Source organism: Anser cygnoides, chromosome 10, assembly GCF_040182565.1.
Source record: "Anser cygnoides isolate HZ-2024a breed goose chromosome 10, Taihu_goose_T2T_genome, whole genome shotgun sequence".
NCBI classification, from domain to species: Eukaryota; Metazoa; Chordata; class Aves; order Anseriformes; family Anatidae; genus Anser; species Anser cygnoides.
In genome coordinates, this window is record NC_089882.1 from 7,603,688 (window position 1) to 7,630,221 (window position 26,534).

The window sequence follows — 26,534 nt, forward strand, 5'->3', positions numbered from 1 at the left end:
TCAAGGGGACCAGCAAGGTTTGGGGCCTCAGACCCAGGAGGGAGCAGGACTGGGACGGGGCGCTCTGTGGGGCAGCAGGAACTGCAGACAACCCAAGGGGGACGGAGAGGTAGGTGCAAACGCCTGGCATCAGAGCAGCCCCTGGCGGTGTCGCTCTCAGGTTGGAGGTTATTCGCTCGCTGCCGTTGTGCCTCCTCGGTATAATCGCCCGGCACAGCCACGCTCAGAGCGAGTTGCTGAGCTTGCCTGACCTACTTCCTCTGGAGCCGCTCTCGTTTCGTGGTGTAACAGGTTGTGTGTGGCCCTCGGCCCCGGCCCGGCAGCAGAGGCCTCCTTGCTGCCATCTCTGCTCCCACATAAGCCTTGAGCGCAGGAAATACACGAAGCTTTTCGCTCTGCGTGGACCTGACCTCGCACCTTTGGGCTCTCGGGACACGTCTGGGGGCACCGGGGCCCAGGTGGGAAGCTGCTGCAGTGCTGGGTGAGGGCATGGGAGCTGGCGTGGCTTTGTTCACTTGTTCTGGGTCCACACCCAGCTAATTGCCATCCGCAATTTGACAACGTTCTTGGAGACGTTTGGTTCCTTCCTTTCCCTCTAATTGCACCCTTCTTTCAGGTTTTTTTTTAATCACCTTTCAGAAATCACAGGTAATTATATTCAATATTGTAGCTGTCTTGAGGCTATTCAGGCACAGTGTGGATTTTTGGGGGCATCTTCAGTTAATAAAACTTTTTAAGAGATTGGTTTGAGGGAAGAGGTTCTTTAATAACTTAATTCTCAAATGTTCACGTGAAATGTTGTCAGTCTTTAACCTCTGGAGGTTACATGCATTCTGAAGAAACTATCAATTTTCATTTCTTGCTCTGGCTCTCAGGAGTTAAAGATGACAGTTCCTGTGTTGCTTTAAAAAAATATCCTTTAAACAGCCTAAAGACTTGCTTAGCACAGTTAATGCTCATCTGGCTATCGTCATTCCTGTTCTGCGTTTTCATCGGGATTTCAGACGTGTATCTCTGACAGTTCTCGTGTTGATGCTGTGTCTAATGAGGGCTCGCTGCTCTATTCATGACCAAGCCTTGTGATTTTTATCACATTCATAAGCCTGTTTTTCTTCAGGCAAAGACTTGAGCTCCGATCTGAACCAGGGGCTAAATTCTGCCTGTGGACGCTGAAGGCAAGCGTTGTTTTTTACTAGCTGTGGAGATACTGCTGGATTCCTGCTGTACACTCACTGCCACTCGGGCTGGGCATCTGCTCCAACCTTTTATTATTCCGACGTCTGTCAGGGTGACAAAGCCACCCGAATCCACTGGACCAAATGCCCTGTTTAGATAAGCCGGTGGCCTTTTGGAGAGCTGCGCGAGGGGGTGAGGCTGTCTCCTGGCTGAAATGATTGCTCCCTATGCAAACTCTAATTGAAAAATATCAGTTTCATCCCTTCCCTAGAGCTGCACCCTCTATTCTGTTCAAACTTATTTACATCTAAAGCGCCTAAGACTCAGATTTCATTATCTGAATTACATCCATCTGCTTAACCTCGTGCTAGTGACCTTATTCCCACTTGGGACACATCTAGGAAAACCTTCCATCTTCGTCGAAAACACAGCCACGAGAGTCTTGGCTGACCTGGCTCCCAGGGCTGCGCCTACTTACCAAAGCCTGCGCTTAAATTACCTGCCAACTGCAGGCTTTGCAGATGAATCTTTTTACAGCCGCTCTTCCCCATTTAGTTTTGAAATTTGAACTTGCTGTTAAAGCAGGGCTAAAACAGAGCCCCCTGTTTGCCAGCCTTGGGGGGCTGAGGGCTTGTTCCAACGCCAAAATATTGTCGGAGAGAGGAGAGAGCCCTGGTCCCGCGCTCCTGCGTGAGTGACGTGTGTTGCTATACGGATCTGTGTCGAGTCAAAGGCTGTCCAAACTCCTTGACAGCCCAGGGCTGGATTACATTATAGCAATGGCCAATTGGGGAAGCAGATGGCAAAGAATGTTATATTATGATGGAAAATAATCCCAGGCTCAGAGGGAATTGTCCAAGAGACTGTCAGTAGTACAGCATCAGTCTGTTAGATAAAGGCTGCGCTGGGCTGTGGGATCCCTTGCTTGAAATCTCTCTGCTACTTAGCTACTGCGTGCCCTCAGGTCAGTGCCTTCCCCTCCGTGTCCATCTGTCCTTCTTTGATTTTAGCCCCTTGAAAGGTAGGGGTTCTGCTGATTGCTCTTTTGTGTTTTTTCTTTTTGGGGTACAGTTACTGTATGGCGATGCGTGGTGATAATTAGCTCCGGTCCAGCCTGTTTGCAGCAGCCGGCTCTGTGTCACTGCACTGCAGCGAGACAAAAAGGCTTTTTTAGAGCATTTTTAGGTACTGGTGTGTCAAGACCTGGGAATGGCTATTTGAGACTGCAGGGGGAAAATAAAGTAAAAGTTTTAAGTACTGGCTTCAAGGTGGGAGTAATTGTACAGAAAGTGGTTTTCGCAGACCCGTTGTGTTTGAGTGTAAGCGAGCGTTGTGTGCTCGGCGTGTGTGTTTTGTAGCATCGGGTGTCCCAGAAAAAAAGGGACAGGGAAGGTGCTCCAGTAAAGATGCCTGCAGTGTCTTGTTTAAAACAGGCTAGGCTATGGAGGACTTCCCTACCTGCTCATTCCTAAACACAGCTTTTAAGCGAGTACGTCTGAAAGTGAGGACGTCAGCTCTGCGAAACCCTCCTGGTGAAAGCAGTGACCGAAACTGTGCCTCCTGAAGGAGGGAGGCCTCTGTTCCGCCTATTAAAACCCTAAACGAGGTGGTTGGGGAGTTCCCTTTCAGTGTCCGTGGAAATGCCACAGCAGCCTGGTGAAGTGACCAGAGTTCCCTGCAGCTTGTATTTAGGACCAAGCAAACCAACACGTAAGAGCAGCCTCGTAATTACTCTGGCTAATTAGTTAATGTTTGGGATAGGCTTTGAAGATGAAAAGCGAAGAGGTGTTCAGTTATTAAGTCTCAAACACCCCTGTAATGCCGGCAGCAGCTCTTGCTGTGGGTCAGCAGGGACTTGCTGCTGAAGTGGCTCACCCAAACGCTGCAGAGTTTTCCTTGGAGCCTGCAACAAAGAGAGAGGGCCTTTGATGTGAGGATTGCATTTGGATAGGTAAATCCCTCCGTGAGCTTGTTGTAGCATAAAGGTGATGAGCCCCATGCAGCCGATCCTGCCTCGGGGCAGGGAGATGGTCTTGATGAGCTTTTAAAGTCCCTTCTGGCCCCGTTTTCCCTGATTTTGTGGTCCAGGGACAGCTTTGCTCAACTGGAGCTTGTTTTTCCTGCTCAGCAGAGCTTTCTGGGCAATGGCGTTTTCTCAAGTCTGGGTTCCCCACCGCTGGTGCAGAGCGTGGTGCAGGGAGGACTGGTGTCCCGTATCCTCCCCCTGCCACTGCTTCCTTCAGAGGCTGTGTGAGCAGATGCAACTGAAGCTGAAAAGGCGGCTCAGATGTGCATGACAAAGACTAACCTGCTGCAGACCTGGAAGTAACGAAGTGCCTTCATCTCGCACCTATGTGAAGACTGACGGGCTGCGAACCTCGCCTTTCCTCCCGAGCATCTACATTAAACAGATCTGAAGGAGAGAAGAATTTGAAGCCTTTTTTTCCCCCCTCCTACGTTGTGATGTGCCCCTCCTCTTCTAATAAAATGTCTGGGAATGCTTTGGAGGCTACTTCTGCATAGCAGTTGCCACACCTGTTGGGAAGGGGAAATTCCTCCTAGTCTGCCCTCGCAGAGCCGCCCCGGGGAGCGCTGCTGCTGGAATGTTTTATTGACAAAGCTGGCAAAAAGCTTCCTTTCCATGAAAATTGAATTATTTGTTTGCTCGCTTTTGAATTTAGTCTCCGTGGGCCAGACCTGCAGCTGTAGTTAATTAGCCCAGCTCCAGATGTGCCTTATATATTTAGGGATGTCATTTCCCTGCATCTACGTGAGTCTGTAGGTCTTCCTGCTGTCCTGGTTTGGGCGCTATTTCAGCTTTCGGTCTGCTTTGTCCCTCATTCAGGCAACAAATCCTAGGGACAGGGGGATGTGTTGGGGTCTTGGTGGCAGCGGGTAGGCAATCACGTACACTACCTTCACTTGTAGATGGTTAACAGGAAAAAAATCTTTGAAAATTCAAGGGATGGCTCCTAGGCCAATTTTGTGCTTTACTTGTGGTTTGCAGGGTGCAGTAGGTATCAGGAGTAGCTCTGACAGTGTCAAACTTTGTGTGTTTCCTTTACTCTTCCAGTCTTATTGCTGGTCCCGAGACAGAACCAAGACCAGGATTTCTGCTTGCTAGAGACTGATCTGGAAAGACTGCACTTAAGATTGCAAGCTTAAAAAAAGGAAAAAAAAAAAGATACATGTGTACTTCTGATGCTTTAGCATTTAGCAGCTGCACACCTCTGAAGTCACCGAGTGTGTTGTGCTCTCAGACCATGACTGCAAGACTCTGCCTGGTTTTGGAGTGGGGTCAAGAACTGAGCTTTCCAGGGTGGGAGGCTGTAGAGCTCCTCTGAGCATTGCAATAAAACACACGTACTTGCAGGATTTGGAGGCTGTAAGATCTCCAGACTGTGTGTGGTAAAAGAAAATTAGTTATAATAGCCTCGTGATTAATAAGCAGCATTTATCTAGCATCATGGGTGTGCGTACCACCATCAAAACAAAGCCGAGGCCTCTGCCTTGGGGAGGTGGTGTGCTTAGAGCCATAAATACCTGTACTGCAACCTGCTCTCTTCACGGCAAGGTTTTTTAAAATGTGCAGGATCAGGTACCTGACAGGGTGTGTGCAATAAAACAAAGATTTAGAAAGACAACACGCGATGGCGTGAAAAGTGTGGGGGGAGACAGAGACTGGGGGAGGTGGGAACGGACGCTCTGTGTCCCCGTGCACACAGCAAGTGGTCACGGAAGGGGAGAAATAGTCCCTGGGTGGCGAGAGGGCTGGGACTTGCTCGGAGCCTGGGCTCCCCCCCCCAGCTGCTGCTGGCAGAAGCGATGCTGCTCGCCAAAACCCTGTATGACCAAACCCTGCATGAACTTCCCTCGGCAGGCGGGCGTCCCAGCCCGCCGGCGTGGTCTCAGGGGGCGGGCGGTGCGGGGCTCCCAGCGCTCACCTTCTCCTCTCTCCGTGCACAGGGGCAGATCGAGGTCGAGAGCGAGACCGTCTTCAAGTTGGCAGCCCTGATTTTGCAGGTAAGCTCTTCTTTCTCGTGCCTGGAGGTGCACGGTGACTTTCTCGTATCAGCAGCTCTGCAGCTTTGGCATGTGGCAGCCCCTTGACTTGTTAGCTCAGCTGCGTGCTGCCTTTCTGCCTTTTTTTTTCCTCCACTCTACGAAGAAAGAACCATGCAGCGTAGTTCGTATTCTCTGTAGTTGAAGAGGGGAAAAAAATGCTACAAATGTTGGGAGCTGTTTTTCTTTTAGGTTAAGCGAAAAAATGTATATTTGTGGAATTTTAAATTGGAGGAGTGAAGGAAGGAGGAAAAGTTCAAGGGAAGTAACTTATTTGTGCAGGTTTCTATCCAATGTATCACTTACTCTTCTAATTTAACTATATGCTAGAGATCTGGGAAGAAAGAGAAGGGTATAATACTGTAGCTAAATCTTGTGTTATGCCTGTGAATTTTTCTTTCAGAGCACATACTTTATATGGCTATTATCTTAAATTATGTTAGTTTTTTTCTCCCCCTCATCAAGTTGTGTTGTCCTGAGGTCATTGTGTTGTCCTTTGGTTATTTACCCGGTTCAGTGAAATAAATATCCACCTTTAAAATGTTGATTCTCTGTGGCCTCCCTCCCACACACACATTGTCGCTGACAAAATACTCCAGCAAAGCTGCAGTGCCTTGATCTGCCCGAGCTGCTTCCATCTGAAGCGAGCACAGTTCCTCCCAAAAGTTTGACCTGCTCATAAAGCTGACCTTTAGCTGGGCTTGGTCGGCCAGAGAGAGAACTGTATTTCACTTCTCGTGCAGTAAAAGAGACGTTTGATTTGGATCATGAAATTCATCCCCCTTCTAGAAGCAGAATTATTTATGGTGTAGGTGGATAATCTACAGCTGGAAGCGTAAAGGGCCAAGCTCTGTTCCTGAGTGCATGCAGGCAGCCTCTGGGCTCTGCATGAGTGGAGCTGAGGTCGGGATCCAGCCAAAAAGCTGTGGGAGTGGGGCAGCGAACAATGCTGGGAAAACCGAGGACTTTTGAAGAGATCGTGTTTTAATTCTGTCACTGTTTTTCAATTGTAGGAAGCTAAAGGGGACTATTCCAGGTAATAACATTTTCCTTTCTAATCCTAATGTGCTTGATGGATGTGTTTTTGTTGGTTTGCATTGTGTTTCAAACAATCAGAAGTGGGGGGGGGGGTGAAGTCCAGCCAGGAGCAGCGGCTGTAGAAAGCGAAATGCACCGCTAGGCTGGATAAAATCTGAGTCCGCAGGGTGAGTAAGTCCTTTTGTGAACAGGCTCTGAATCAAACCAATTTTCAGGCCATCCCTCTTTGCTCTCCTCCTCTAACGTGCGTGCCTGAGTGGGACGGGGAGAAAACAGCCTTGCGGCTTGGGTCCAACCCTGCCCGTGCCCCTGCCCGCCCAGCAGCAGTGCGTGCAGGGGGCTGTGGAGCTCGCCAGCTGCCCACCGAAGTCAATGAGCTGCTTTCTTCTGCAGCTGCCCTGGGGCCTCCCCCTGCCCGCACCTGACCCAACACTTGTGCTGTGGCTGGCGTGCGAGCCTCTCGCTGCGCTTTGGCCGTTTGAAGCTGCGTACACCCAGGGTGCTTGCCCTTGGAAATCGCCTTCTGCGGGTTCACCTCCGTGCACTGGTTCGGGTAACCAGCACTGGGGGCTGTAAGGGGAGCTGGGGTCGCACTCAGAGCTGTTGGAGCCCGGGGAAAAGACCTTCAATTAGAAACAGCTCGCTAAGCAAATAGAAATTCAAAAGGTCAGCTTTGGTTGCGTTAATGTTTTACTGCTTGCTGAGCTTCCATATAGGAGGAGCGGCGTGGTTACACTTTTGCTGCAACAGCTCTCCTGCTACAACAGACGTGTTTTGAGAATGCTCAGCAGAGAGCTACCTGCAAAAACGCAGGTGATGAGCTGCACCTGGCTGCCAAAACCAGCAGCAGAGGCATCCTCTGCTCTTCCTGCAGCGTGTGTTTGTCAACTCAGTGCCACTTCTTCGGTCCAAGACCTCTTCTCCAAGTGCTGGTCCTTGCTTCACTGAAGGACACACTTTGTGTGAAGTCCATCACCAATCTCCCTCTGCTTTTTGTTGGTGTGCTGTCATGCCTGCAGGGAGGAAAAGATGTCCTTGTGACTAAGATCAGCTGGCTGGGCTGGCTCTACAGATGATTTCTGTTCCTATTCATGCTGTAGACCTGCTTTGTGACCCACAGGATATTGCTTATAGCCACAGCGTGCTGCCCTTTTCACCAGAAAGACTGCTCATCTTGCCTGATTTCACAGTGATTCCCAAATCTTCCCTTAATTTAGGGACAGAGAACCAGAGAACTCACGTTACCACAGTTCACTTGACGAGAAGTGACTTGTTAAGCTGCAGCCGCTGGTGGCGTGGGCTCTCTTAGCCTGGTGCAAGTTCTCAAGAAAAGAGGTTAAGGTTAAAACCTACCTTTATAGTTAAAACCTCCCTTCTGTGGTTTGAACTTAACTCTGACTCCTTATCATTTGCAATAAATAGGTTTGTAAGCATTGCTTCACATGCACAGGAACAGTGTACGTGGTTATTTCACATGCCTCAGCTGACAGGTTGGAAGGCGTGGGTCACCTGTGGTTACCTTCAAAAGTATTTAAAGAAAATTGGAGGGAAGAGGTGTGCTACAAGACTGATTTCCTTTTCCAAGTGCAGCTCTTCCTCAGAGTTGCCTTTTGCAGAAGATCATAGCTGTGGCAATTGCTTTCACTGTATTTAAAAAAGTTATGCCTCCGTATCAAATGAACGTGGCCAGCTGTCCCAGCCACCAGAAGGGCAGGAATTTGATTTTACATATCACAAGTGGTCATTTGGACCGCTGATGATAAAGCACTAGCTTAATTACCGGCGTATCTAACAAAGATACTGTGTGACTGCTCTCCCTGGCAAACCTACCGGTGAGGGCAGGGACGCTGTCCTGCAGCCTGTCTGCTCCTCGTGCCGGGTGGTTGCCCCCGTCTGTGGTGCCTTGCTTCGATGTGTTCACCGTGTGCTATCGTTTGGCAATTCCACTTTGAGTCACTTTCTGGAATGCAGCTCTTGCACCACTTATGCTTACGTGAGAACAGCCTGGTTAATTTTTTTTTTTTTTAATGTAGGATTAGTGCTGAATGAACTCCCGGTAGATACAGGAATCGCCCGAAGTCCTGGAGATTAGCGTGCTGGGAGTTAAAAAGGGCCAGTCCAGGCAGCGCTGGTGAGCTCTGCTTGTGTCACACGCCTCCTGGGAGCTTTTTGGCAGGCACATGTCCCTCTTGCTGACTCCAGGTGGGAATACACAGACCGGTACCAGGGTACGAGCGCTTTAAACTCCCACCTCTCTCCAGTAACCCCTTTCCCAAGCCGCTGCTCAAATTCTCAGATAAGGCCTTGCTGGAAGAGCGCAGTAATCTCCCGAGAGCCACCCGCCCTCGTCCTGGGCTGAGTGGGTGAGCACATTCTTTGGAAATCTGTTCATTTTCAGCGAACAAACCTGACGTGCGGGCACTTGGAGGAAGTAAAAACTTCTGTTTCCTACACCACGGAGGTGACCCTGGGGAGCCCTTGCAGTCCGGTAGCAGTGCCAGCACGGCCACACGAGGGTCCCTGGGGCTTGGCCCCTGCAGGTGACGTGCGGTGGTGGGTCCCCAGGGTGCCGGGCTGCCCTCCTGGCACCAGGGCACGCGCTCTGTCGTTCAGAGATTAACACAAAACACTCAAGTCCCACTTTGAAAAGACACTGGTTTGGAGACATCTTGATAAAGCCTTATAGGCTGTTAAGTACAGGCTTCGGAGTTACACCCACGGCATGCCCGGTGCAGGGCTGCCCTTTTTGGATCGCTCTGGTTTCTCAAAGGTGGCCTAAAATTACCACGGGCCGCAGGAGGAGTTATTAGCAAAGATGGCAACATGCCGCAGTGGTGCAGCTCACCGCACGCCCAGTTCCTGTTCCTGTTTACTGGGTGGGTGATCCCGGCCACGACCAGTAGTCACCCCATCTGTGCGGTGCAGAGCGTGCCGCAGAGGTGCCCCATCTCTCCCGGGTGTGGGGCAGTGTCAGGGTTGAGACAGGCACAGGTTTCCTCTGAGAGCTTTGTGTCTGTGATGCTGGCAGCAAGTTTGGGATGCTGCACGTCAACGGCCCTCTGCCTTCCTGCGGAATGGCTTGGTGCACTTTGCTCAAGAGGAGGGATGTGATGCTTGCTCGTGTTCGCTGCCCACGCCTGATCTAGGACTCTCAGTTGACTGTTTCTCCTTTTGAACCGAATCCTCATCCATCTTCTCCAGCTCCTGCATTAAGAACCCCAAATGAGATACAAGTCACGAACGTTAGCGTAGTTTTGAAGCTGTGTTCCTTAAATGCAGTCATCCACTTGCGTGGTTGCAAATGAAACAGAAAAAAGCTGCAACCCTGGTTTTAAAAAATGTTGAATTTTTAAACTTTCTGCAAGGGTTTTAAAAAGAGAATTTGATTCAAGTTGCAGCTTCTGGCACGGTTGAATTTTATTTTTTTGGGGGGGGGGGAGGAAGTGTATGTTCTATTTATTTTAGGAGTTTTGTTTAAATTTTAAAGAGACCCAATCAGAATAATTAGAAGATCAGGCTGGAAATTATTCACCGTGTAAATATGCAATATATGAAGTCTTGTCTCTTTGGAAAATAAATGATTTACTTGTACTTAGTTTACAGACTACGCATCTGCCCTCAGAAACGCTGTACAATAGTAGATAGCGTTATGTTTCTTTGTAGCTTGAAAAAAGAGAGACGTGATGACTGATAATACCAAAAATGCTGTGCTTCTAGCGTTAGAGAGTTTATTAAAATCAGATTAGCTGCTTGGACTATACCAAGAAACTGACTTTTGAAAAAAGGTTTTTCTGACTGCTAATCTTGGATCTCATTTTCCACAATAACACTTCCAGGACTGCAAGGCAGCCCCGCTCCCTGCAAGTTGATGAAGTTGCTGGAGGAGGGCTTCCATTCTCTTTAAATAGCTGACACGTTCGGTTTTGATTCTGGCCTGTGGGCTGCAAAGATAACTCCTGACTGGTGTAACATAACACAGACAAAATGATGAATTCCTGATAGCTGACATGTGTGAGACACTGGGGTTTATCATTACGTGGGTGATAAACACAGTCTGCAGCAGGAAGAGGTTTGTGTGAAAGATACGTTTGCTGGCTGAGGCGATAGAGGAACTGGCTCAGAAGCTCCAAACTTTACAGACTTTATCAAAGAACAAAATAAGTGCTTGGTCTAGTTGCAGAAAACTGGCATCAGGAATTTGCTCCTAATTAAGATGAGCAGTAACTCTTAGGTTTTGGCTAATATTTGCTTGGGAGCGTGATTGCAGGAGGGAGAATCTCTTGGTGGAAACGAAGGTGGAAATGGTGATGTGGTCAGTGCTAGGAAATAGGCGCTCGGGAGAAGTCGGGGTGTCTGACAGCGAGGCACCTGCTACCTGCAGTGCGTACCCGAGGACCAGCTTGGCATCAGAAGCAGGACACGCCTGAGAATTGTCGGAGCTGGCTTGTCCGGCCTGTTTTGGGAAATCTCACCAGGATCAAATGACCAAACTCCAGGTGTGGCCACAGCCAGGATTTGGGGCAAAGCAGAAGCACAGATTTGGAGCAGATTCCCCCGTTGTCCCTATTTTCCCATCCTGGGGAGGTCTGGGAGGGATCTGTGCGGTGCGAGGGGAGCCCACCTCGTGTGTACCCCCACGAGGGGCCGTGGTGGTGTTCTCAGCCTGAGCACAGCCTGGTGCCTCTGGCAGCCCCAAAGGATTTCCTTCTAAGCAGGGTTCGGGCCGTACCGGTGGGTGACACAAACGAGCCGGGAGGATCCACGTTCTCAAGGCATCCGTCTGGTGCCTGTCATAGACACCAGCTCAGTTTAGGTTTGGATTTTCCTTTTAATGCAATTGCATATTTCAGATGCCTGTGCAGCGGTGTTTACAGAGGCTCTCCCCAGCATAGCCCACTGCTCCCTGGAGGTCGCGTCCGCGCAGCTGGGAAATCAGCGCTGAGCGGTCTGGTGCTGTGCTTGCCCTCGCTTTGCTCTACAGTTTCTTGTTTGCCGAGTGAGTCACTGTGTTTTGCCTTTCAGCTGCGACTCCACTCCGTGCTCTCTTTTTTTTAAATGTCTTGCTAGGCACTTGCTCGTGAACCATTAACTCTGGCTCAGTCGAACCCAGCTCTGTGTGTTCCTGCCCTCGCTGCGGCAATGAATAACTAAAACGTGGAACACGACGAGCACAGATTTATCAACTTAGACCCTGTTTGCCGAGGGAGGTGATTATGTATTTCGCTTCATTTGGAACATGTGAAGAACCGAGGTGGTAAATAAGCAATTTGAGGGAAAGGAAAGTCATGTTTGATGTGTATTTCATACAGTGTTGACTTCCCTACTTTACAGATATCAGATAGCCACTTTCACACAGATCTCTCTCTGATTAATTGAATTTTATACTCTCTCGAAAGAAAAGCTGGTTGAAAACTAGTAATTTTTCCATAGCTGCATGCACGTCTCTTGCTTTTCTTGAGTTCATGTTCAGAATCCTACCCCCAAGCGCATCATGTGAAACGTGTAGTGAAGGAGCCAGGCAAGGAGCCGCTGAGCTCCCTAACTCCATCTCCCAAAACACTCAGGCGGTAGTTCTGAGATGAAAATGTTGTTCTTTCCTGGTGTCTTTTTTTTTTTTTTTTTTCAGTAAAAAGCTGAAATTCATTGTGTAGACCAGGTGCAATTACAAAAAATTGTGTTTAAGACTCCAATTTTCTGCTAGACTTAACACCAACATTTCTTTTCTGCTAGTGCTACTTGTAAAGTTCAGGGCAGACCGAAGCATGTGTCATCTCTGAAATGCTGTCATTTTAGCATTGTGGGTTTTTTTAACAGAACGATTTTAAAATAGGAAATTATAAGGGCTCCTGAGGAATTTGTATAGTATGCTTATTATGCAGCAGATGAGTTAGCCTGAATTAGGTGGAAGCAGAGAATGAAATGAGCAAAGAATTAAACAGAGAAAGAAAGAGAATGCTTTGAGTAATTTAATATTTTGATCTCTGGGGATTTGCTGCTTGCATACTATCGTGTAACTCTAATAGTTACACGTAATTATGGCAGTTGGGTAAGTAACACATTTCTGCATTTTATATGCGTGATGTTAATACAATTTCCAGAGGGGCAGCAAAAGGGGTCACGGTGTTTTGTCATATGTAAGGATCCTTCAGCAGTCTTTTCTTTCAGTTCTTCATCTTTTCATTTAAGACACTTTTAGCTCAAAGAAGCAGTGCTATGGTGGGTACAACCCAGCCACCTAGGGAGGGCTTTTGTGCGTGCTCAGAGGTTCTCCAGTCCTGCACCACAGGCTGCAAGCAGCAGTCTGAGCTCTGCTCTGCCTCCAGACAAAAAAAAACAAAACAAAAAAAAGGGCAAGAAAATCCTCATTTGTTTTTCCTTCCTCGTGGTGTTTGGGATCTAACCAGCAGCGTGTGTTTTGTGCCTACAGGAAATGGGATGACAGCTTTTCAGCATCAGCTTCTTGCTTTTGCAGACTTGTCGGGCCTTTATTGTTACTTGGATGCTTTATTTTTCTTGTGGTTGCGTGTATCTCTGTATCAGCACACAGAGCTGTGATAACAAGCTTTGAGCTTTGCTGCTGCACTCAGACATGCTAAAAACCCACAACTAATGTGGCTAATCTGACTTTTGTGCGAACAGGAAGAAAGCGTGAGTGTTAGAAATAACAGCGGGTTGTTGCGAGGAAGGGCTTGGGATCCTTCAAGCGTTGTATCGGCTGTGAATAGCCGTATTTTGCTTTACAGTGAATCCCCAGGTAAAGCAGAGCCATTCTGCTTTGTCTGCACTGGCCAAGAAGCCCTGCTGACACGCGCTGCAGCTTCATAAATGAGGATGTGTGGCACCAGGGCTGTGGGACCATTAGCCATCAACAGCCGTGGGTGTTTTGTTCAAGAAGTACTAATACTTTGAAGACTTTGTCTTCACACCAAGAGCTGTAAAAGAAGTGAGAGTTTAGGGCTTGTTCAGGTCACAGATCTTCTCTGGCCATGGAGAACCCTGCTCCCTGCATGCAAAAGGGAAAATATGAATGGTGCCTCATCGGCCAGGGGGCTCCAGGAGCATCTCACAGTCATTTGTCTGGTTCTCATGTCCTCAGAGAGAGAGGTGCGTTCACAGAGCTGCTATAAAAGATGTTGCTTTTTCTGTGGTGTTCTTGCTACATTTTCCAGAAGCCGATGCATGGAGTCACCAAACCCCTGTGAGAAGAGCAGGTGCTGCTGCTGCTTTTTCAGAAAGTCGGGGGGGGGGACTTGGGAAGCTGAGAAATTAGCCTAAAAGAGCAGGGCTGGAGATGAAGGTCAGGCACTAAAACTGATGTTGCAGCACAGCATGGAAAGCCTTGGGCTAGCAGCATGGCCCCAGCATAGATATGCAACAAGCCCAAAACATTTGGCATTGAAAAAAGCCATCTGCACTCTTTATCATGTTCCTTCTCATGTCCAGGCTTTGGAAGGCTCTTAAAAATGCTCCTTCAAATACCTTTCTGAGCAGGCGGTTCTTATCTGGTATTCAAGTGGCAAACTTTTGCCTGCCTGGCCAAGCTCCCTACTGGCTGGGGGGAGGATCTGGCTGCCCTGTGCAGATGGGAGCCCCATGTTCGTGGCCTTTCCGGGTCCTGGTCTTCCTTCAATGGAAAAATAACTTTCTCGAGTGTGCCATCAGACCATAAACTGAAGGGCTGGGAAATGATGGGAAACGTCTGGCATTTGTCACAAAAGAGGATTTGTCAGAGAGCGCATTTCAAAATCCTGCTGCCAAGATCCTGCTGCTCTGACTTACTCAAATGCTGCTAAATCAATTGTCTCTCCCCTTACCTTCCCCGCTCTGTCTTCCTTCCCTGCCTTTTTTCTCTTGCACTTTTAACCCTGCTCATTTTTCCCCCCTTGCTTTGCTGCTTCCTCCCCACACCTGTTTCGTGTAGTACCTTGGAGGACAGACCAGCCTCCACGGGAGCGTGCGAGGCAGCCTGCTCAGCCCTTCTGTTTATTTTAAAACCAAACAAAAACCTACAGGAAATGCACCTGTTGCCGAAGCAGTCCAGCTGTAAGGTGACAGCCCATGTTGCTGCCTGTCATCTAAGGTCATAGGGAAGGGGAACAACGTGGAGACCTCGGTGATGCCACCCTCAGTCTGCCCGCTGTGGGACCGGGCTGGGCTGTAGGCAGAAGTGCGGGTTGTTGTTGTGCAGTTAGCCTTTAATCATTTATATCACTAGCTTCAAACGTCTTGAACAGAATAAGGAGGAAAAATCTTAACGGAAAATTTCTGAAGCATCTTCACAGTGCGGGGTAATAGTGTATTTTTCTTTAGCTGTGAAGCTGCACGTTTCTCTGTCTCGCAGGCGATTCTCAGAAGTGGCTGCTGATTGTTGGTGTCAGTGCAATAGCTTTCTGGTTAACTTGTGCGGTTGGTCGGTGTTTTCTAAAAACAAGGCCACTCTAAATTCACTCTAAATTCCACTGGTGGTGTGCCTAAAATTCATTACAAGAATAAACCAAATGTAAAGCAGTCACATTCAGAAGGACCCAGGAGAAGCTTTCTAATGATCACACAGAAGTATAAGAGCAAGTATTTATGTGAGGACAAGAGGCTTTGAGAACAGAGGAAAATCACTGTACAGTGAACTTTCCCCAGCGATAAATTCCTGCCTTGTAGAGTGTTATCAACACGGTTCAGTAGAGACACACACCTGCCGTCACTTTAGTCAGTTAAAAGTTCTCTGAAGTCCTATTCTTATCGATGTATTAATATTTACAAAGAAGATGCGGGTTAACTTTTTATGATATCGTCCAACATACTGCTTTTGCTGCTGTGGGTGTGTCTATTGCTCTTCACATTTTATGTTAATCTCATTAACCACGTCTTATTACATCTACATCTATTGCCTTGAATTACTGCATTAGCAAAAGGCATAAGCTGTTTGTGACAGTGGGCGCAGGGAAAAGCCTGGGCAGCCATTAACAAATGGTCTTAATTAGCACAGTTCTTTAAATCTTTGCCTGGCAGGGAGTGTTGTATCATGCTATTACAAGCTGTGAGGATACACTTTCTGGGAGCATAAATATGTCTCTTTTTTAATTTTCAGTAATGTGCTTTCAGCAGAGCATGCCAGGGTAGTCTGACTTGGTTCCCCCTCAGGAACCAAGTTTTCTGGTGGGGTTTTAGACACCTAACGTTTCCCTGGCAGGTCAGCAGGCTGTAGGAAGCACATAGGATCAGTAGTGGGTTGCTGCTAGAGATAGTAGTTTGGATGTGGGAACTTCTATTCATATGACATGTGGTTTATCGATTGCAGTTGGTTATTTTAGAGACGAGGTGCCCTTCAGTCCCTGTAGAGCTGGCATGGAGCAGAAAATCAAACACACAATACCCCAAATGAAAGCTAAGGCTCGGTGTGAGGAGGGTCTGGTGTAGATTTGCATGTACATTGCCTACAGCAGTTCACGTTCTGCTCGGTACCTGCTGGGGAGGAAACTCCCCTTTAGAGGGCGGGATGGAAAGGAAAGGGTCTATCAGCTTGTTTTCTTTCATTCTTCTCCATAGTGGAAACATACTTGAGACGAGTGTTCTCTTAGATTCCCCTCCTGGGAAATAAACAAACCTTTTTGCCAAAAATGTTCAGTCCCGTTGACTCTGGGCGGTTTAAAGTTTACGTGTGGGCCTTCTGCCAAGAAGCACCAGTCAAGAAGCCCCCTCCGTAGCGGGGGTCAGGCGAAAAGCGAGCAGGGGTTGCTCGGTCCCTCCTGCCCGGGCCTACTGCAGCTCTGAGGAGAGCTGCCCTGCTGCCCATGGCCATGCTGAGCACGACGCTTGTCCGCTCGGCTGGGCGGCTCTTTGGGCGGCAGGGCATCTGGAGCCGGGGCTGGCTGCCCTCTGATTTCTGCATCGCCTTGTGGTTGTTGTGAAACTGAACAGGAACAGGTAATAATTCAAGCCGTCGCTCCTGCTATCTGCAGTCGTCACCTCCGGGGAACGGCTGGGGCTCGGAGGGCTTGGGAAAGTGATCCGAAGGGTCAAGGGGAGACGTGCTTGGTCTCCGCTCTGCAGATGAAGTGATAATGAACTCTGCTGAAGGAGGGAAGAGGTCCACTTGAGGCTTTTATTATCCATGAAGCTGTGAATCATCCCAAATGCTAATCCTTGGGTGCGCAGTCAGCAGATCTGCGCTGCTGAGTGCCAGCCTGCTCTGAAGGCGTTCAGCGTGCGAGGAGCTGTGCCCTGTTCTCCAGGTCTTTCACATTTTTCTAGGATTGTTTCATGCTTCATTTTAGGATTATGAAGGAAAAAATAGAATTTTCATGTGGCTTCTCAGAGACATTCAGGCCTTATAAGTCCATTTTGATAGGGTGCAGAGCTGCAGATCGACAAGACATGACTGCGTTTGAACCAGCTATGAGATCAGGTCCCTTCAGAAAGGCAAGTCCCAAGGGCCAACTTGGCCTCCTAAAAGGAGTGTATTTGCTGCTATTATGAGACGTTGGGTAGATTTGCAGGTTGGCAGGAGAACAGAGAAGCTCCAGCTCCGCCAAAAGTCGTCACAGCTCCCTGGCCTCTGCCTGCTAAGGCACTGCCCCAGGGCCCGCGGTTCTGGGTCGGTGCTGGAGGGGTGGGTCCCGCCTCGCAGCACGGAAGCGAAGGCAGCCCTTTAGTCACCGATGTCCCAACGTGTGGGACATAATGTGGCATTTCCGTGCGTGGTGGAACGCAGCTGCTGAGGTTGGTGGCGTTTCTGTGGAGAGACAGTGCTGGGGGGGCTGCTGATGCCGTAGCGATTGGTGAAGGAGAGCTTGGGACCTCCTGACCTAGCTGCTGTGGTGGCAGCTCAGGCATCGCCCGTGGGCCTGCCCTGCAGTGGGGCAGGAGAGAGGGGGCTGCACCCGTGGGGCTCAGCTCTCGTCTCCCAGCGTCAGCCTCGTCACTGCCTCAGCCCTTGCTTGGGCGTTTTGTTGTTCACCGGCAGCGAGGCTTCTAAATAGGGGGGTTAAGGACCTGCTATTAAACCTCTGATTATGAATCTTTTGTGTTGAGAACCTATATTTAGAGGAACAACCCTTTTGTGTGGTAAAAATGAGCTATTTTGTTATCGCTTCCTTCTGAAACCCTCCTCTACTTCACTGTATTTCCCTGCCAGCCCTGTCTGTTAATGCGGCCATTACAGTTATGAGTCAGGCCTAAAATAGTAGGAAATCTTTATTTTAATGATAAATTATCCTGAGTTTATGATTTAAGTTGGAATGGAGCTCAGGAGGTCGTCTAGCCCAGCCTGTTGCTCTGAGAAGGGTCAGCTCTGTGGTAAGACCAGGTTGCTCAGGGCTTTGTTTTCTTTTTTTTGTTGTTGTTCATTTTGTTTTGCTTTGTTTAGCTTTAGGATGGTCTTTTTGGTTTGGTTTATTTTTACTCTGGTTTCTGAGGCCTCAGGAGAATGAGCTCTGTCTGCATTTTTATGTGGCCCTACAAAGCCCTGGTAACCTGTCTGCACTGCAAGCTGGGGTGTTTTGCAGCCTTTTGATACAATCAACAAGCTTTTAAGGGGTGAATAACCCCCCCCTTTTGCTTTTGTGAGCACTGGCCCTATGAGCACTGAGAGGAGAGATCCTGGTTTTCTACCCAGATGTCCCCATTTGTGGCAGCTGGGAGCTGGCCAGCTTGCAAAGAAAAGTGCATATTCTTGGCAGAAGAGCTCCGGCTGCAGAGCTCAGAAACAACAGCTCCTGCGTGCTAATTGACCACCCCCCTTCTTGGCAACTTCATCAAAGACGCTGAAGAATAAATAGGCTGTTGATTGAACTGTTTCCTGGTCCCCAGAGGTGGTCCCTCTTAGTCAGGGTTGAGGCGCATTGTCAGGGCTGGGGGAAGAAGCTTGGAGAGCAATTAGCCTGCGCTCGCTGGAGGCACAAGAAGTTTTAATTTACTGCTCCTTCCATGTGACATCTGCTGTGAGACTGAAGGTGTGAGTGGTTCAGTGCACCTCCATTGCCTCCTCCACCTGCAGTGGCTGATGTGTGGTGTCAGAGCAGATTTCTGTGCTGGTATCTGTTCCTCGGGTGCATGGGTGCGCATGAGCCATTTTGAGGGAAGAGGGGCAACGCGGCTCAGACGGGATCTGTAATAGTGGACGCTGATGAAAACAGAGCTCGGGAGCAGGGAAACACCTTCAAGGAAAGCCTGGCTGCAGAAGTGGAGGCAGATACCGATGAATATGACTGGTGCATTCTTTTCACAGAACAGTCGTGTTCGTGCTTGTTCGCACTGCTGTGAAGGCATGCAGAAATCCTGCAGAAATGAGGCGTGCAACTTTCAGCTGATTAATTAATGGAGCATATAAGGAGAAAATATTCACCATTTTACTGATGCCTACAAATAGGTTTTAAAATATTCTGCTGTTTGTTGTTGGTTTTGTAACAAATTGCATTCACATATTTCAACAGCCTTGATTTTGTTCTGGGCTGGGCCTAGAGTCCAAAATATTTGAACTTTCTGCAGAATGTGAACTCCAGGAAAACTCCTTCCAGTAAAAATACTTCAAAGTATATGAACTGAAATCCTTTGTTTTGAATCGGATCTGTGTCAAACTCTGAGATTCGACAAACGCCATGCTGCTTCACGGAATTTATTGTCTGCTGCAAAGGGTTTTAGCTAAAGATAGAGCAAAAATAGCACTGCAAGCCTTGCCTTTGGGCAAAAACTTTCCTTCTGCAGCTGTTGAGAGCTCAGTCTGTACTTAGCAAACTGAGCGTGTGCAAAATAAATATTGATACCACACTCCCGCCACAGTGGCCTGACTAACTCGATAATCACGTGTCTGTATAATGAGTTACAACATGAGTCTGCATGCCACCATGTACATCACTGTCACATGAGAGGGCCTCTAGAGTTACGTTGCTATGACGGCCTGATATGGGGCAATCCACCTTGTTCTTGGGTAGCAAATACAACCCTTTCCTTCCGCTGAAACTGGCAATTTGCATGAATGATTCACCAGCACTGACTCCGTGCCATTTTTGCTTTTAGTGATGAAAACACTAGGAAAGATTTGAAGACGCTGCCTGTCTTCCCTACCAAGACGCTGCAGGAGCATCCATCGCTTGCTTACTGGTGAGCTGTTTAATTCATTTAAAATGGAAATCTTTGTTATGGGTAGTAATGACAAGATCACTTTTAAACAGTTTTGTAAAATGTTTTAAAAGTTTTCAGCCTGTGTTATAGAAGACTCCGTTAATTGCTTGTGTTCAGGCATTTGCAATTTTAGAAGGTTATAAATTACACAAGATCTGATGCCAATCCCTGACTGAAAGTTCGTTCAAATTAAATTGCTGGATCAGAGTAAGTGGGCACCATGCATTAGAAAGAGACGAAATCTGAATCCCGGCCAAGTCTGTGTTTGCAAAGAGCACCTTTTCAACTACTAAACAGCAGAGCCTCTGTGGTAGGCTGACCTTGGCTGGTGCCAGGTGCCCAACCAGCCGCTCTTTCACTCCACAACAGGACAGGGAAAAGATGAGATGGAAAAGCTGAAAACAGAAAAGCAGGTCCGATTTTGTGGCTTGAATCTGCCATAGAAGAATACGTTTGGGATGAATGAACAATTTTGTTTCCTTGTAATTCATGCCCTTTATTCAAGTTTGACTCCCTCATTTATTTCATTTTTAGGTTTATGATTTTTTCTTTCAGAACAAATACTGTTGGTTCCTCTTTGCATTCAAGTGTCTGACACTTAAATGCACATTTTATTTCTCATTCCACTAAAAGAAAATAGCATATAAAAAATAGTATATAAAAAATATAGTATATAGTAAAAAATAGTACATAAAAAATAGTATATAACAGGGAAAATGTAAAAATGTCACTGCTGAAAAATCTATAGTTCTTTGTCTATGAAATATCAGGTGAAAAGAATACGCTAGAATGAAAATGTTTGTTTTAACAACTTCTGCCATACATATGGAGCACTCACCATCCTTTGAAGTTTGGGTTCTTTAGAATGTGAAAATGAATTTATACAATTAGTACTATTATTCTGCAACAGCATCTGCAGTGGAGCAGGCTGATCTGAAATGATTTGGTAATTAGTCTGGAACTCAGCATGCAATGGTGGGGATTAGAAGGCTGCTCCACACTGCTTAATGAAAGGTGGGAAAGTACAGAGAAAAATACAGAGGGGCACTTCTCTGCATGCTGAGCAGGCACACAAATTTCAACAAATGCTATCACATGTGGAAAAAAAGTCACAGCCTCTAAATTGTTTTTTGTGCTTGTTTTGCAGTGAGGATAGAGTAATTGAACATTATACACAAATTAAAGGCCTGACCAGAGGACAAGCCATTGTTCAGTGAGTATGACACTTACTTGTGAAGATGATCTTTTTACTAACTTTTTCCTATTTTTTTTTCCTTTTTTTTTCTTTCCTATTTGAGAAGTGGCAATGCAGGCTCTTTGGGTTATTATTGCTTGCAAACTTTGCCTTTTGTATCTGCCAGAATTATTTTTTACTGAGTAATGTTTTAAAAGTATTTCAAGCTTTAGATGTCACAAGTTTCCACTTAAGGTTGTATCTCTTCCTTCAAATACATCAAATATAAAAGAAACAATATGGGCCTTATTTATTCAAAAAAGCCTTCTCCATACCCTGATTGCTATCACTTAGTTTTCACACCAGACTCTAAGGATGTTACCTTAGGTTCTGTAAGGAAAACAAATGCATGTGTGTTCAAATGCTCAGAATTTAGTTTTCAAAAAACAAGGTTCTTGCAGGATGAATACAGCCCATGGAACCAAGAAGATTGAGATGATTGCTGTAGTTGCATATTGTAGACAACTTGCTCTTTTTGTCCCATAGCTTGGGGCCTGCGACTCTGTCCCAATAATTCAGAGGCTTCTTTCGACAGGAACAGAGAAAAAATTATCTCTTCAGTGGCTGTCTGAATTGCATCATGAAAAAATTGTACAACTCCATAAACAATTTAATTTGAAAGCTATCTATTTTAACAAAAGCACCATCATGAAATAATTATAGGCATATCTTTCCCGCCAACATTTCCCAAAAGACTTACACATTCACTTCAGAAATGGAAGTTTTGCTTTCAGTTCTCTGAACTTCTGATAGGAGATCGAGTGTTTTGTAGTACGAGAAACCTTCCATTTACTTTGTCTGGGCCAAAATACCACATCTGTCCCTGAGCCTGGGTGCTATTTTCTTCCAAAACCATGGGCATTAAATCATTAAGGTCTTCAAAATATGCAAATGATAAATGACATGTCCTGAATGTATGTGTGAAAAAAATATGTTAATAGATATGATTTCCTCCAGAGAAAATCATCTGATACGCTATAAATCTGTCTACAGGTACATGAGAGTGGTAGAAGCTTTGCCAACATATGGAGTTCATTACTATGGAGTAAAGGTTAGTAAATGTCTATAGATAATATGATTGCTTGGCTTATTACATGTGATTGCATTCCTAAAGGAGTATTTTGATGATTCAGTACCCTTCTATCAGAATTAAACCCCACATTTTTCAACCTCTATACCTTTTCCCTCTTCAGTTCTCTTTTTAAAATGTTTTCAGAGAGCAGCAAAGCATTACGTGCTATAGAAGACAGAAAGGAACCTCTGTGAACACCTTCAGTCATGCTATCAGGACCTAAATTCATACCAGCTTAATTAAACTGGATATCACTTCTAGATTTGAGGCAATTAATATTTCCTTTGGAGCCATTTCTAACCAAGGCTAGAAAAAATACAATGTAGAAAAGAGCTTCTAAATTGCAATGATTAGTGGGTGCACATGTAGAGTGGGAAAATGCTCTTTAGTTGAACAGTATTTTTGGAGAGTGATGGAAATACACTATTTATTTCCATTTGTAGAGCAGAGACTGGACAAATGTGGTTTTTGCAGAAGAGCTCAGCAGAGGTGATGTCTCCTTACTTTCAGTCATGGCCTTGACAATGGTACCTGAGAAGTTGATTGTTTGCACTGTTCTCCTCTTGCAGCTGTGTCGTGCCTGAGTTTCATGGATGCAGTCATTGGCCACATTTTTTCTCTCCCTTACCCTTTCCCCCTCACAGACAAATCTTGCAAAGAGTGACACCCATTTGTTTCAACAGTGCTGTTGCTTTTTTCTCCACTTTGCACAACCGCCACATAGTTTCTTGCCTCTACCTGAGAAGGCAGTGGAAGAAATTTTCAACATTCACTTTAGCAATCCACTTCACATCAGCTTGTTTGCATAAAATGTCCTTGTTCCCTACCTACTTGTACTTGTCACAGAATGAAGTAGGCTGTGATCTTGGAATTGCTTAATTTTTAAGTAGCTCACAGCTCATGCAGGCTTCCCTTTTTCAGGATAAACAAGGAATCCCTTGGTGGCTTGGAATAAGTTATAAAGGGATAGGCCAGTACGACTTACAAGACAAAGTCAAGCCCAGAAAAGTAAGTTTTTTGTATCATTGCATTTGCTGGGTTGGTGTGGAGGTGTTGCATGCCAGTGTGTACCTTTTTAAACTATTGCTTATAAAACAAATGAGCAAAAGACAAATGGCTGGAGGCAGAAGAATCCTGTTAGCACCCAGGCAGTAAAAATTCTCCCCCCTTGCTTAAATACTGGAAAGTAATTCACTACAGCCAGCAGCTGCCTTCAGGAGCTTTGTGGGTTTGAGTTTGGTGGTCTCAGGACAGTCTCTACAGGAATTTTGGCAGTCTCTAGGGATAACTACAAAAGCGTGAAGGAGTTGGGCTTCTGCAAGTCCCAAACTAAAGGCATTGTACTTGAGCAGTGTTTCGTTTGGCTTTCAGAGGTGTAATTTGTGTGAAAAAATAATGAGAATATCCACTGATGTCCACGAAATACAAGCAGAACTGTGTGAAAACTGCAGGCCTTTGTAGGCGATTGTATGTTTTCATGATGCAATGAATTATAAGGGGGGATTGAGAGTAAATGCCAAATACTGGAAGTCGTTCTTCTCTTTTTCCACCCCCCTTTCTCCCCAGTGTGTCTCCTGCAGCGTAAACTCTGCCAACAGCTTCAGCTGTTGTTGAAACAGGGCAGAGGGTCCCATATTCCACTGCTGGCTCCCTCGCAGCCATCCATCAGTCAGCCCTAACAGGCTCTTCTGCTGGCGGCCCTGGAAATCCATCGTGCTGCTCAAGCACATGATATGTTGGGAACTCCTCCAGGCCTGTAGATGTGTAAGGCTCACTGAGACAGGACTGAGCCCTGGAAGTCTTTGAAGAGTTAACAGGGTTGGCAGTGGGGAAAAGACAGCAGTGCACGTGTGGGAGCTGTGCTGTTGGGTTGGATATGTGTGGGGTTTTTTTTGGTCGTGTCTTTGCTGGAACATTGAGGCTGTAAGGAGATGCAGACACGGAGCTTGCTGTTCTCCGTTCCCTGGAATGATCTGGGCAGGAGTTCACATGAAGCGTGTGCTTCCTGCCAGGGAATTTTACATTAGCAAAATGATAATGTTTAGTGTATTTGTGCCAGAAAACATGGCTTAACAAAACTTCCTTGTGAAGAGCAATTCCCTTTCAAGTTCCCAACTTGATCTTCTCTTTCTGCAGAGCAGGCTATGACTTGGTTTCTTTTGTGCTGTATTTATATACCTGTGTGTCCAAGGTTGAACTCTCAAGTCCTTCCTTCACTTTGTTCAGTAAAGCTCTTTAGGTCTCTCCTACCATGAATGTTCTGAAACGAGAGAGACACAATTAAAACCCTAGAAAATGTTAATACAGCCATCAATCATCAAAGAAGAACATCAAGCAGCTCCTCTTGCTCTTGAGCACTTGCCTACATTTAGACAATATCTACAAGGTTTCCCGATCAGATCAAACGCAGACTATTCTCCAGCCAGGATGTCCCGCTGTGACCAGTAACTCTCTCCAAGAAAATACATCCTGCCTGGCTAGAAGCATTGCTTCGCCAAGCACTTTTCTGCTTGTGGGATTTCAGTTTACAACATCAACCAGGCAGATTAAGAAAATTTTTTAAGGTCAGCAGGACCCAGATAACAAGTCACACCCTGCTACAGTTGCTTATGAGGCGTTGCCTTTGAATGCAGCAGGAGTCGTGTTTAGGAAAAATAAAATTAAAAAACGAAGCAAAACAAAAAACCTAGCACCCAAAGGTCACCTCTGCAGTGGAAGTGTTACAATGGAAATGGTAAAAGTTGTCTGCTGCACTCTAATTATAATTATACAATGTAAAACAGAGATCAAAAGGGAAGGTGGGAGAGAAGAACTTAAATGCAGAGGGAAGGTTTAATGCCAATAAGCTGATTCAAAAAGCAAGGATGGATACGGCTTTAGTATTATACAGCAGTGGTATTGCAATGGACTTGCAGATTTGTGTTTGGTGCTAACAAGAAGGGACAAAAATTGCTGAAGTTGAACTGCTGAAGACATTGCCGTTTGTTTCAGTGCAGCTATATAGCCTTGCAGCGAGTGCTGTGGCAGGCAGAAGTTTGCTTTCAGCTAGCGTTGTTGTTTGTTCACATTTGTGAATGCATCAAAATATATTTTCAGAGAGCGAAGAGTCTGTATAGCTTGTCAAAATCTCCAAGGAGTCAGCAAGTACCATCCTTTCCAAAACAGCAAGAGCGGAATAGGCATGTAAATTTTGTCTGCCTGTCTGAGCAGAAGTGCTAGTTTTGCTGGATTTAGCAGAATTTTCTTGCTTTCCTCTTCAAGATGGAGCCAGACTCACAACTGCCATGTGCTGGTGTTATCCTGCTGTTTATGTTGTGGATCAAAAGTGCTGTTGTGTTTATCCCTAGCCATCTGGGAGAGAGCATCCCGATTGTACGCCACTTCTCCAACTAGGGGTGTTTAAATATACATGTCTGATTAATTCAGTAACGGGGAAAGGCTGAGTCAAATCTAATGGGAGACTGGGCTGGCCTTTCCTAGTTTTAAAGGTAAGTGATCTCTGGCTGCGTAAGTCTCTGCGATACCTGCTGAAGTGGGAAAGATTCCAAGATTCAGGTAGGAACTTGGAGTTGGTGCCTGTGCTCCACCTGAATTCCCACCTGGCAGCTTTATTCTGCTCCTTGTGCCTTTTGTGCAACAATCATGGCTGCTGCCAGACGTAGCTGCGTTTGTTTAACGTGTTGATCACGGGCTTCAGAGATAAATCCACATTCAGAAGAAAACCTATATGCATATTTTAATTAACTGCATCCATTAATGCAGTGTCAATTCCCAATGGTAATCTTCAAAAAGTGAAATCTTTTGGCTTTGTCCAAGTAGGTCTTCAGGCAAAGAAACCTAAATATGAGCCTCGGAGCACAGTGGTTATCCCAAGATTTTGTTGTTGGATCAACACTGTGGCGTGAAGTCCAGGGTTGAATGCTCTTCGCAGGAAACAACTTGCAAGACAGAACCAGATGAAGCAATCCCAGATACTCATCTGCCTTGCCAAAGCTTGTGCATGCCGTGTCAGTCACCCGTGAGCAGCGCAGCCCATTCGCCCGTGCGTTGTTGTAGGTCGGGGCTGGACCAGGAGAACCTGCTGTGTCTGCCTGCCTCTGTCAAGCTGCCTGCGGAGGTTTGATTCCAGCCATGATATTTTGCTGGTGAACCTGAGATTGTTTGAAGAAAGGCGTTTTGTCGATGTTAAGTTGCTCCTGGAACTTTGTAATTTTTTGAAGTGGTTCCTAGCAAATTGGACCCAAATTTTACAGCTCGCCCTGGACTGCGAGTGATGGGAGCCGAGGGAAATGCCTTGCTGTAACAGACTGAAGACAGAGAGCTGTTCTTGTGTCATTTAGGAAAATTGTCTTTTTCTTCCTAGATAAAAGCTGTGGCTCCACACTGGCTGGAGGTTACGCTCTGGCTCAGTTGATTATAGTCCCGAAGTCTCACAGGGCATAAAAAGCCTGGGTTTGCAACCCGTGTTCAGGTTTCAGCTCAGACCTGGGATTAACTCTGCAGTCCTGCTGCTCCGCAGACATACTCTGCCTTCAGCTCCAGTTAATACGGAGATGTCTCCTGCTTGGAGAAATGCCTCCCGCTTGTGGGGAGGGGTGTCTGGGTGGCATGCCAAGATCCCATCCTGAATCTCTTCTGAATTGATTAGGAAACGCATAAAACGGGTCCCAGGGTGCAGAACTTCAGATGCTGTTTCAAAACAGGGTACTTCTCCCTTTTATCTCCACCCATATTCCTCTCACTGGTGAGAGAAACAATGCCCCGTCTCGTTTCTGGAGCGTGCACTGTGGAGTGGGTCGAGTTTATTCTGCGTTCAGCCAATATGTGGTGATACTC

At 46.6% G+C, this 26,534-nt stretch overlaps 1 protein-coding gene across 8 annotated transcripts in view; it reads left to right on the plus strand.

The window, feature by feature from the left end:
* FRMD4B (FERM domain containing 4B) overlaps positions 1 to 26,534 on the plus strand; it is a 113,800-nt gene that overhangs the window by 68,311 nt on the left and 18,955 nt on the right. For all 8 annotated transcript variants that reach the window (XM_067003399.1, XM_067003400.1, XM_067003402.1 and 5 more), the window contains exons 6-11: positions 5,143 to 5,199; positions 6,252 to 6,274; positions 19,288 to 19,371; positions 20,540 to 20,605; positions 21,620 to 21,677; positions 22,620 to 22,706. In XM_067003399.1, the coding sequence (XP_066859500.1) occupies positions 5,143 to 5,199; positions 6,252 to 6,274; positions 19,288 to 19,371; positions 20,540 to 20,605; positions 21,620 to 21,677; positions 22,620 to 22,706 (375 nt within the window). The remainder of the gene's footprint in view (positions 1 to 5,142; positions 5,200 to 6,251; positions 6,275 to 19,287; positions 19,372 to 20,539; positions 20,606 to 21,619; positions 21,678 to 22,619; positions 22,707 to 26,534) is intronic.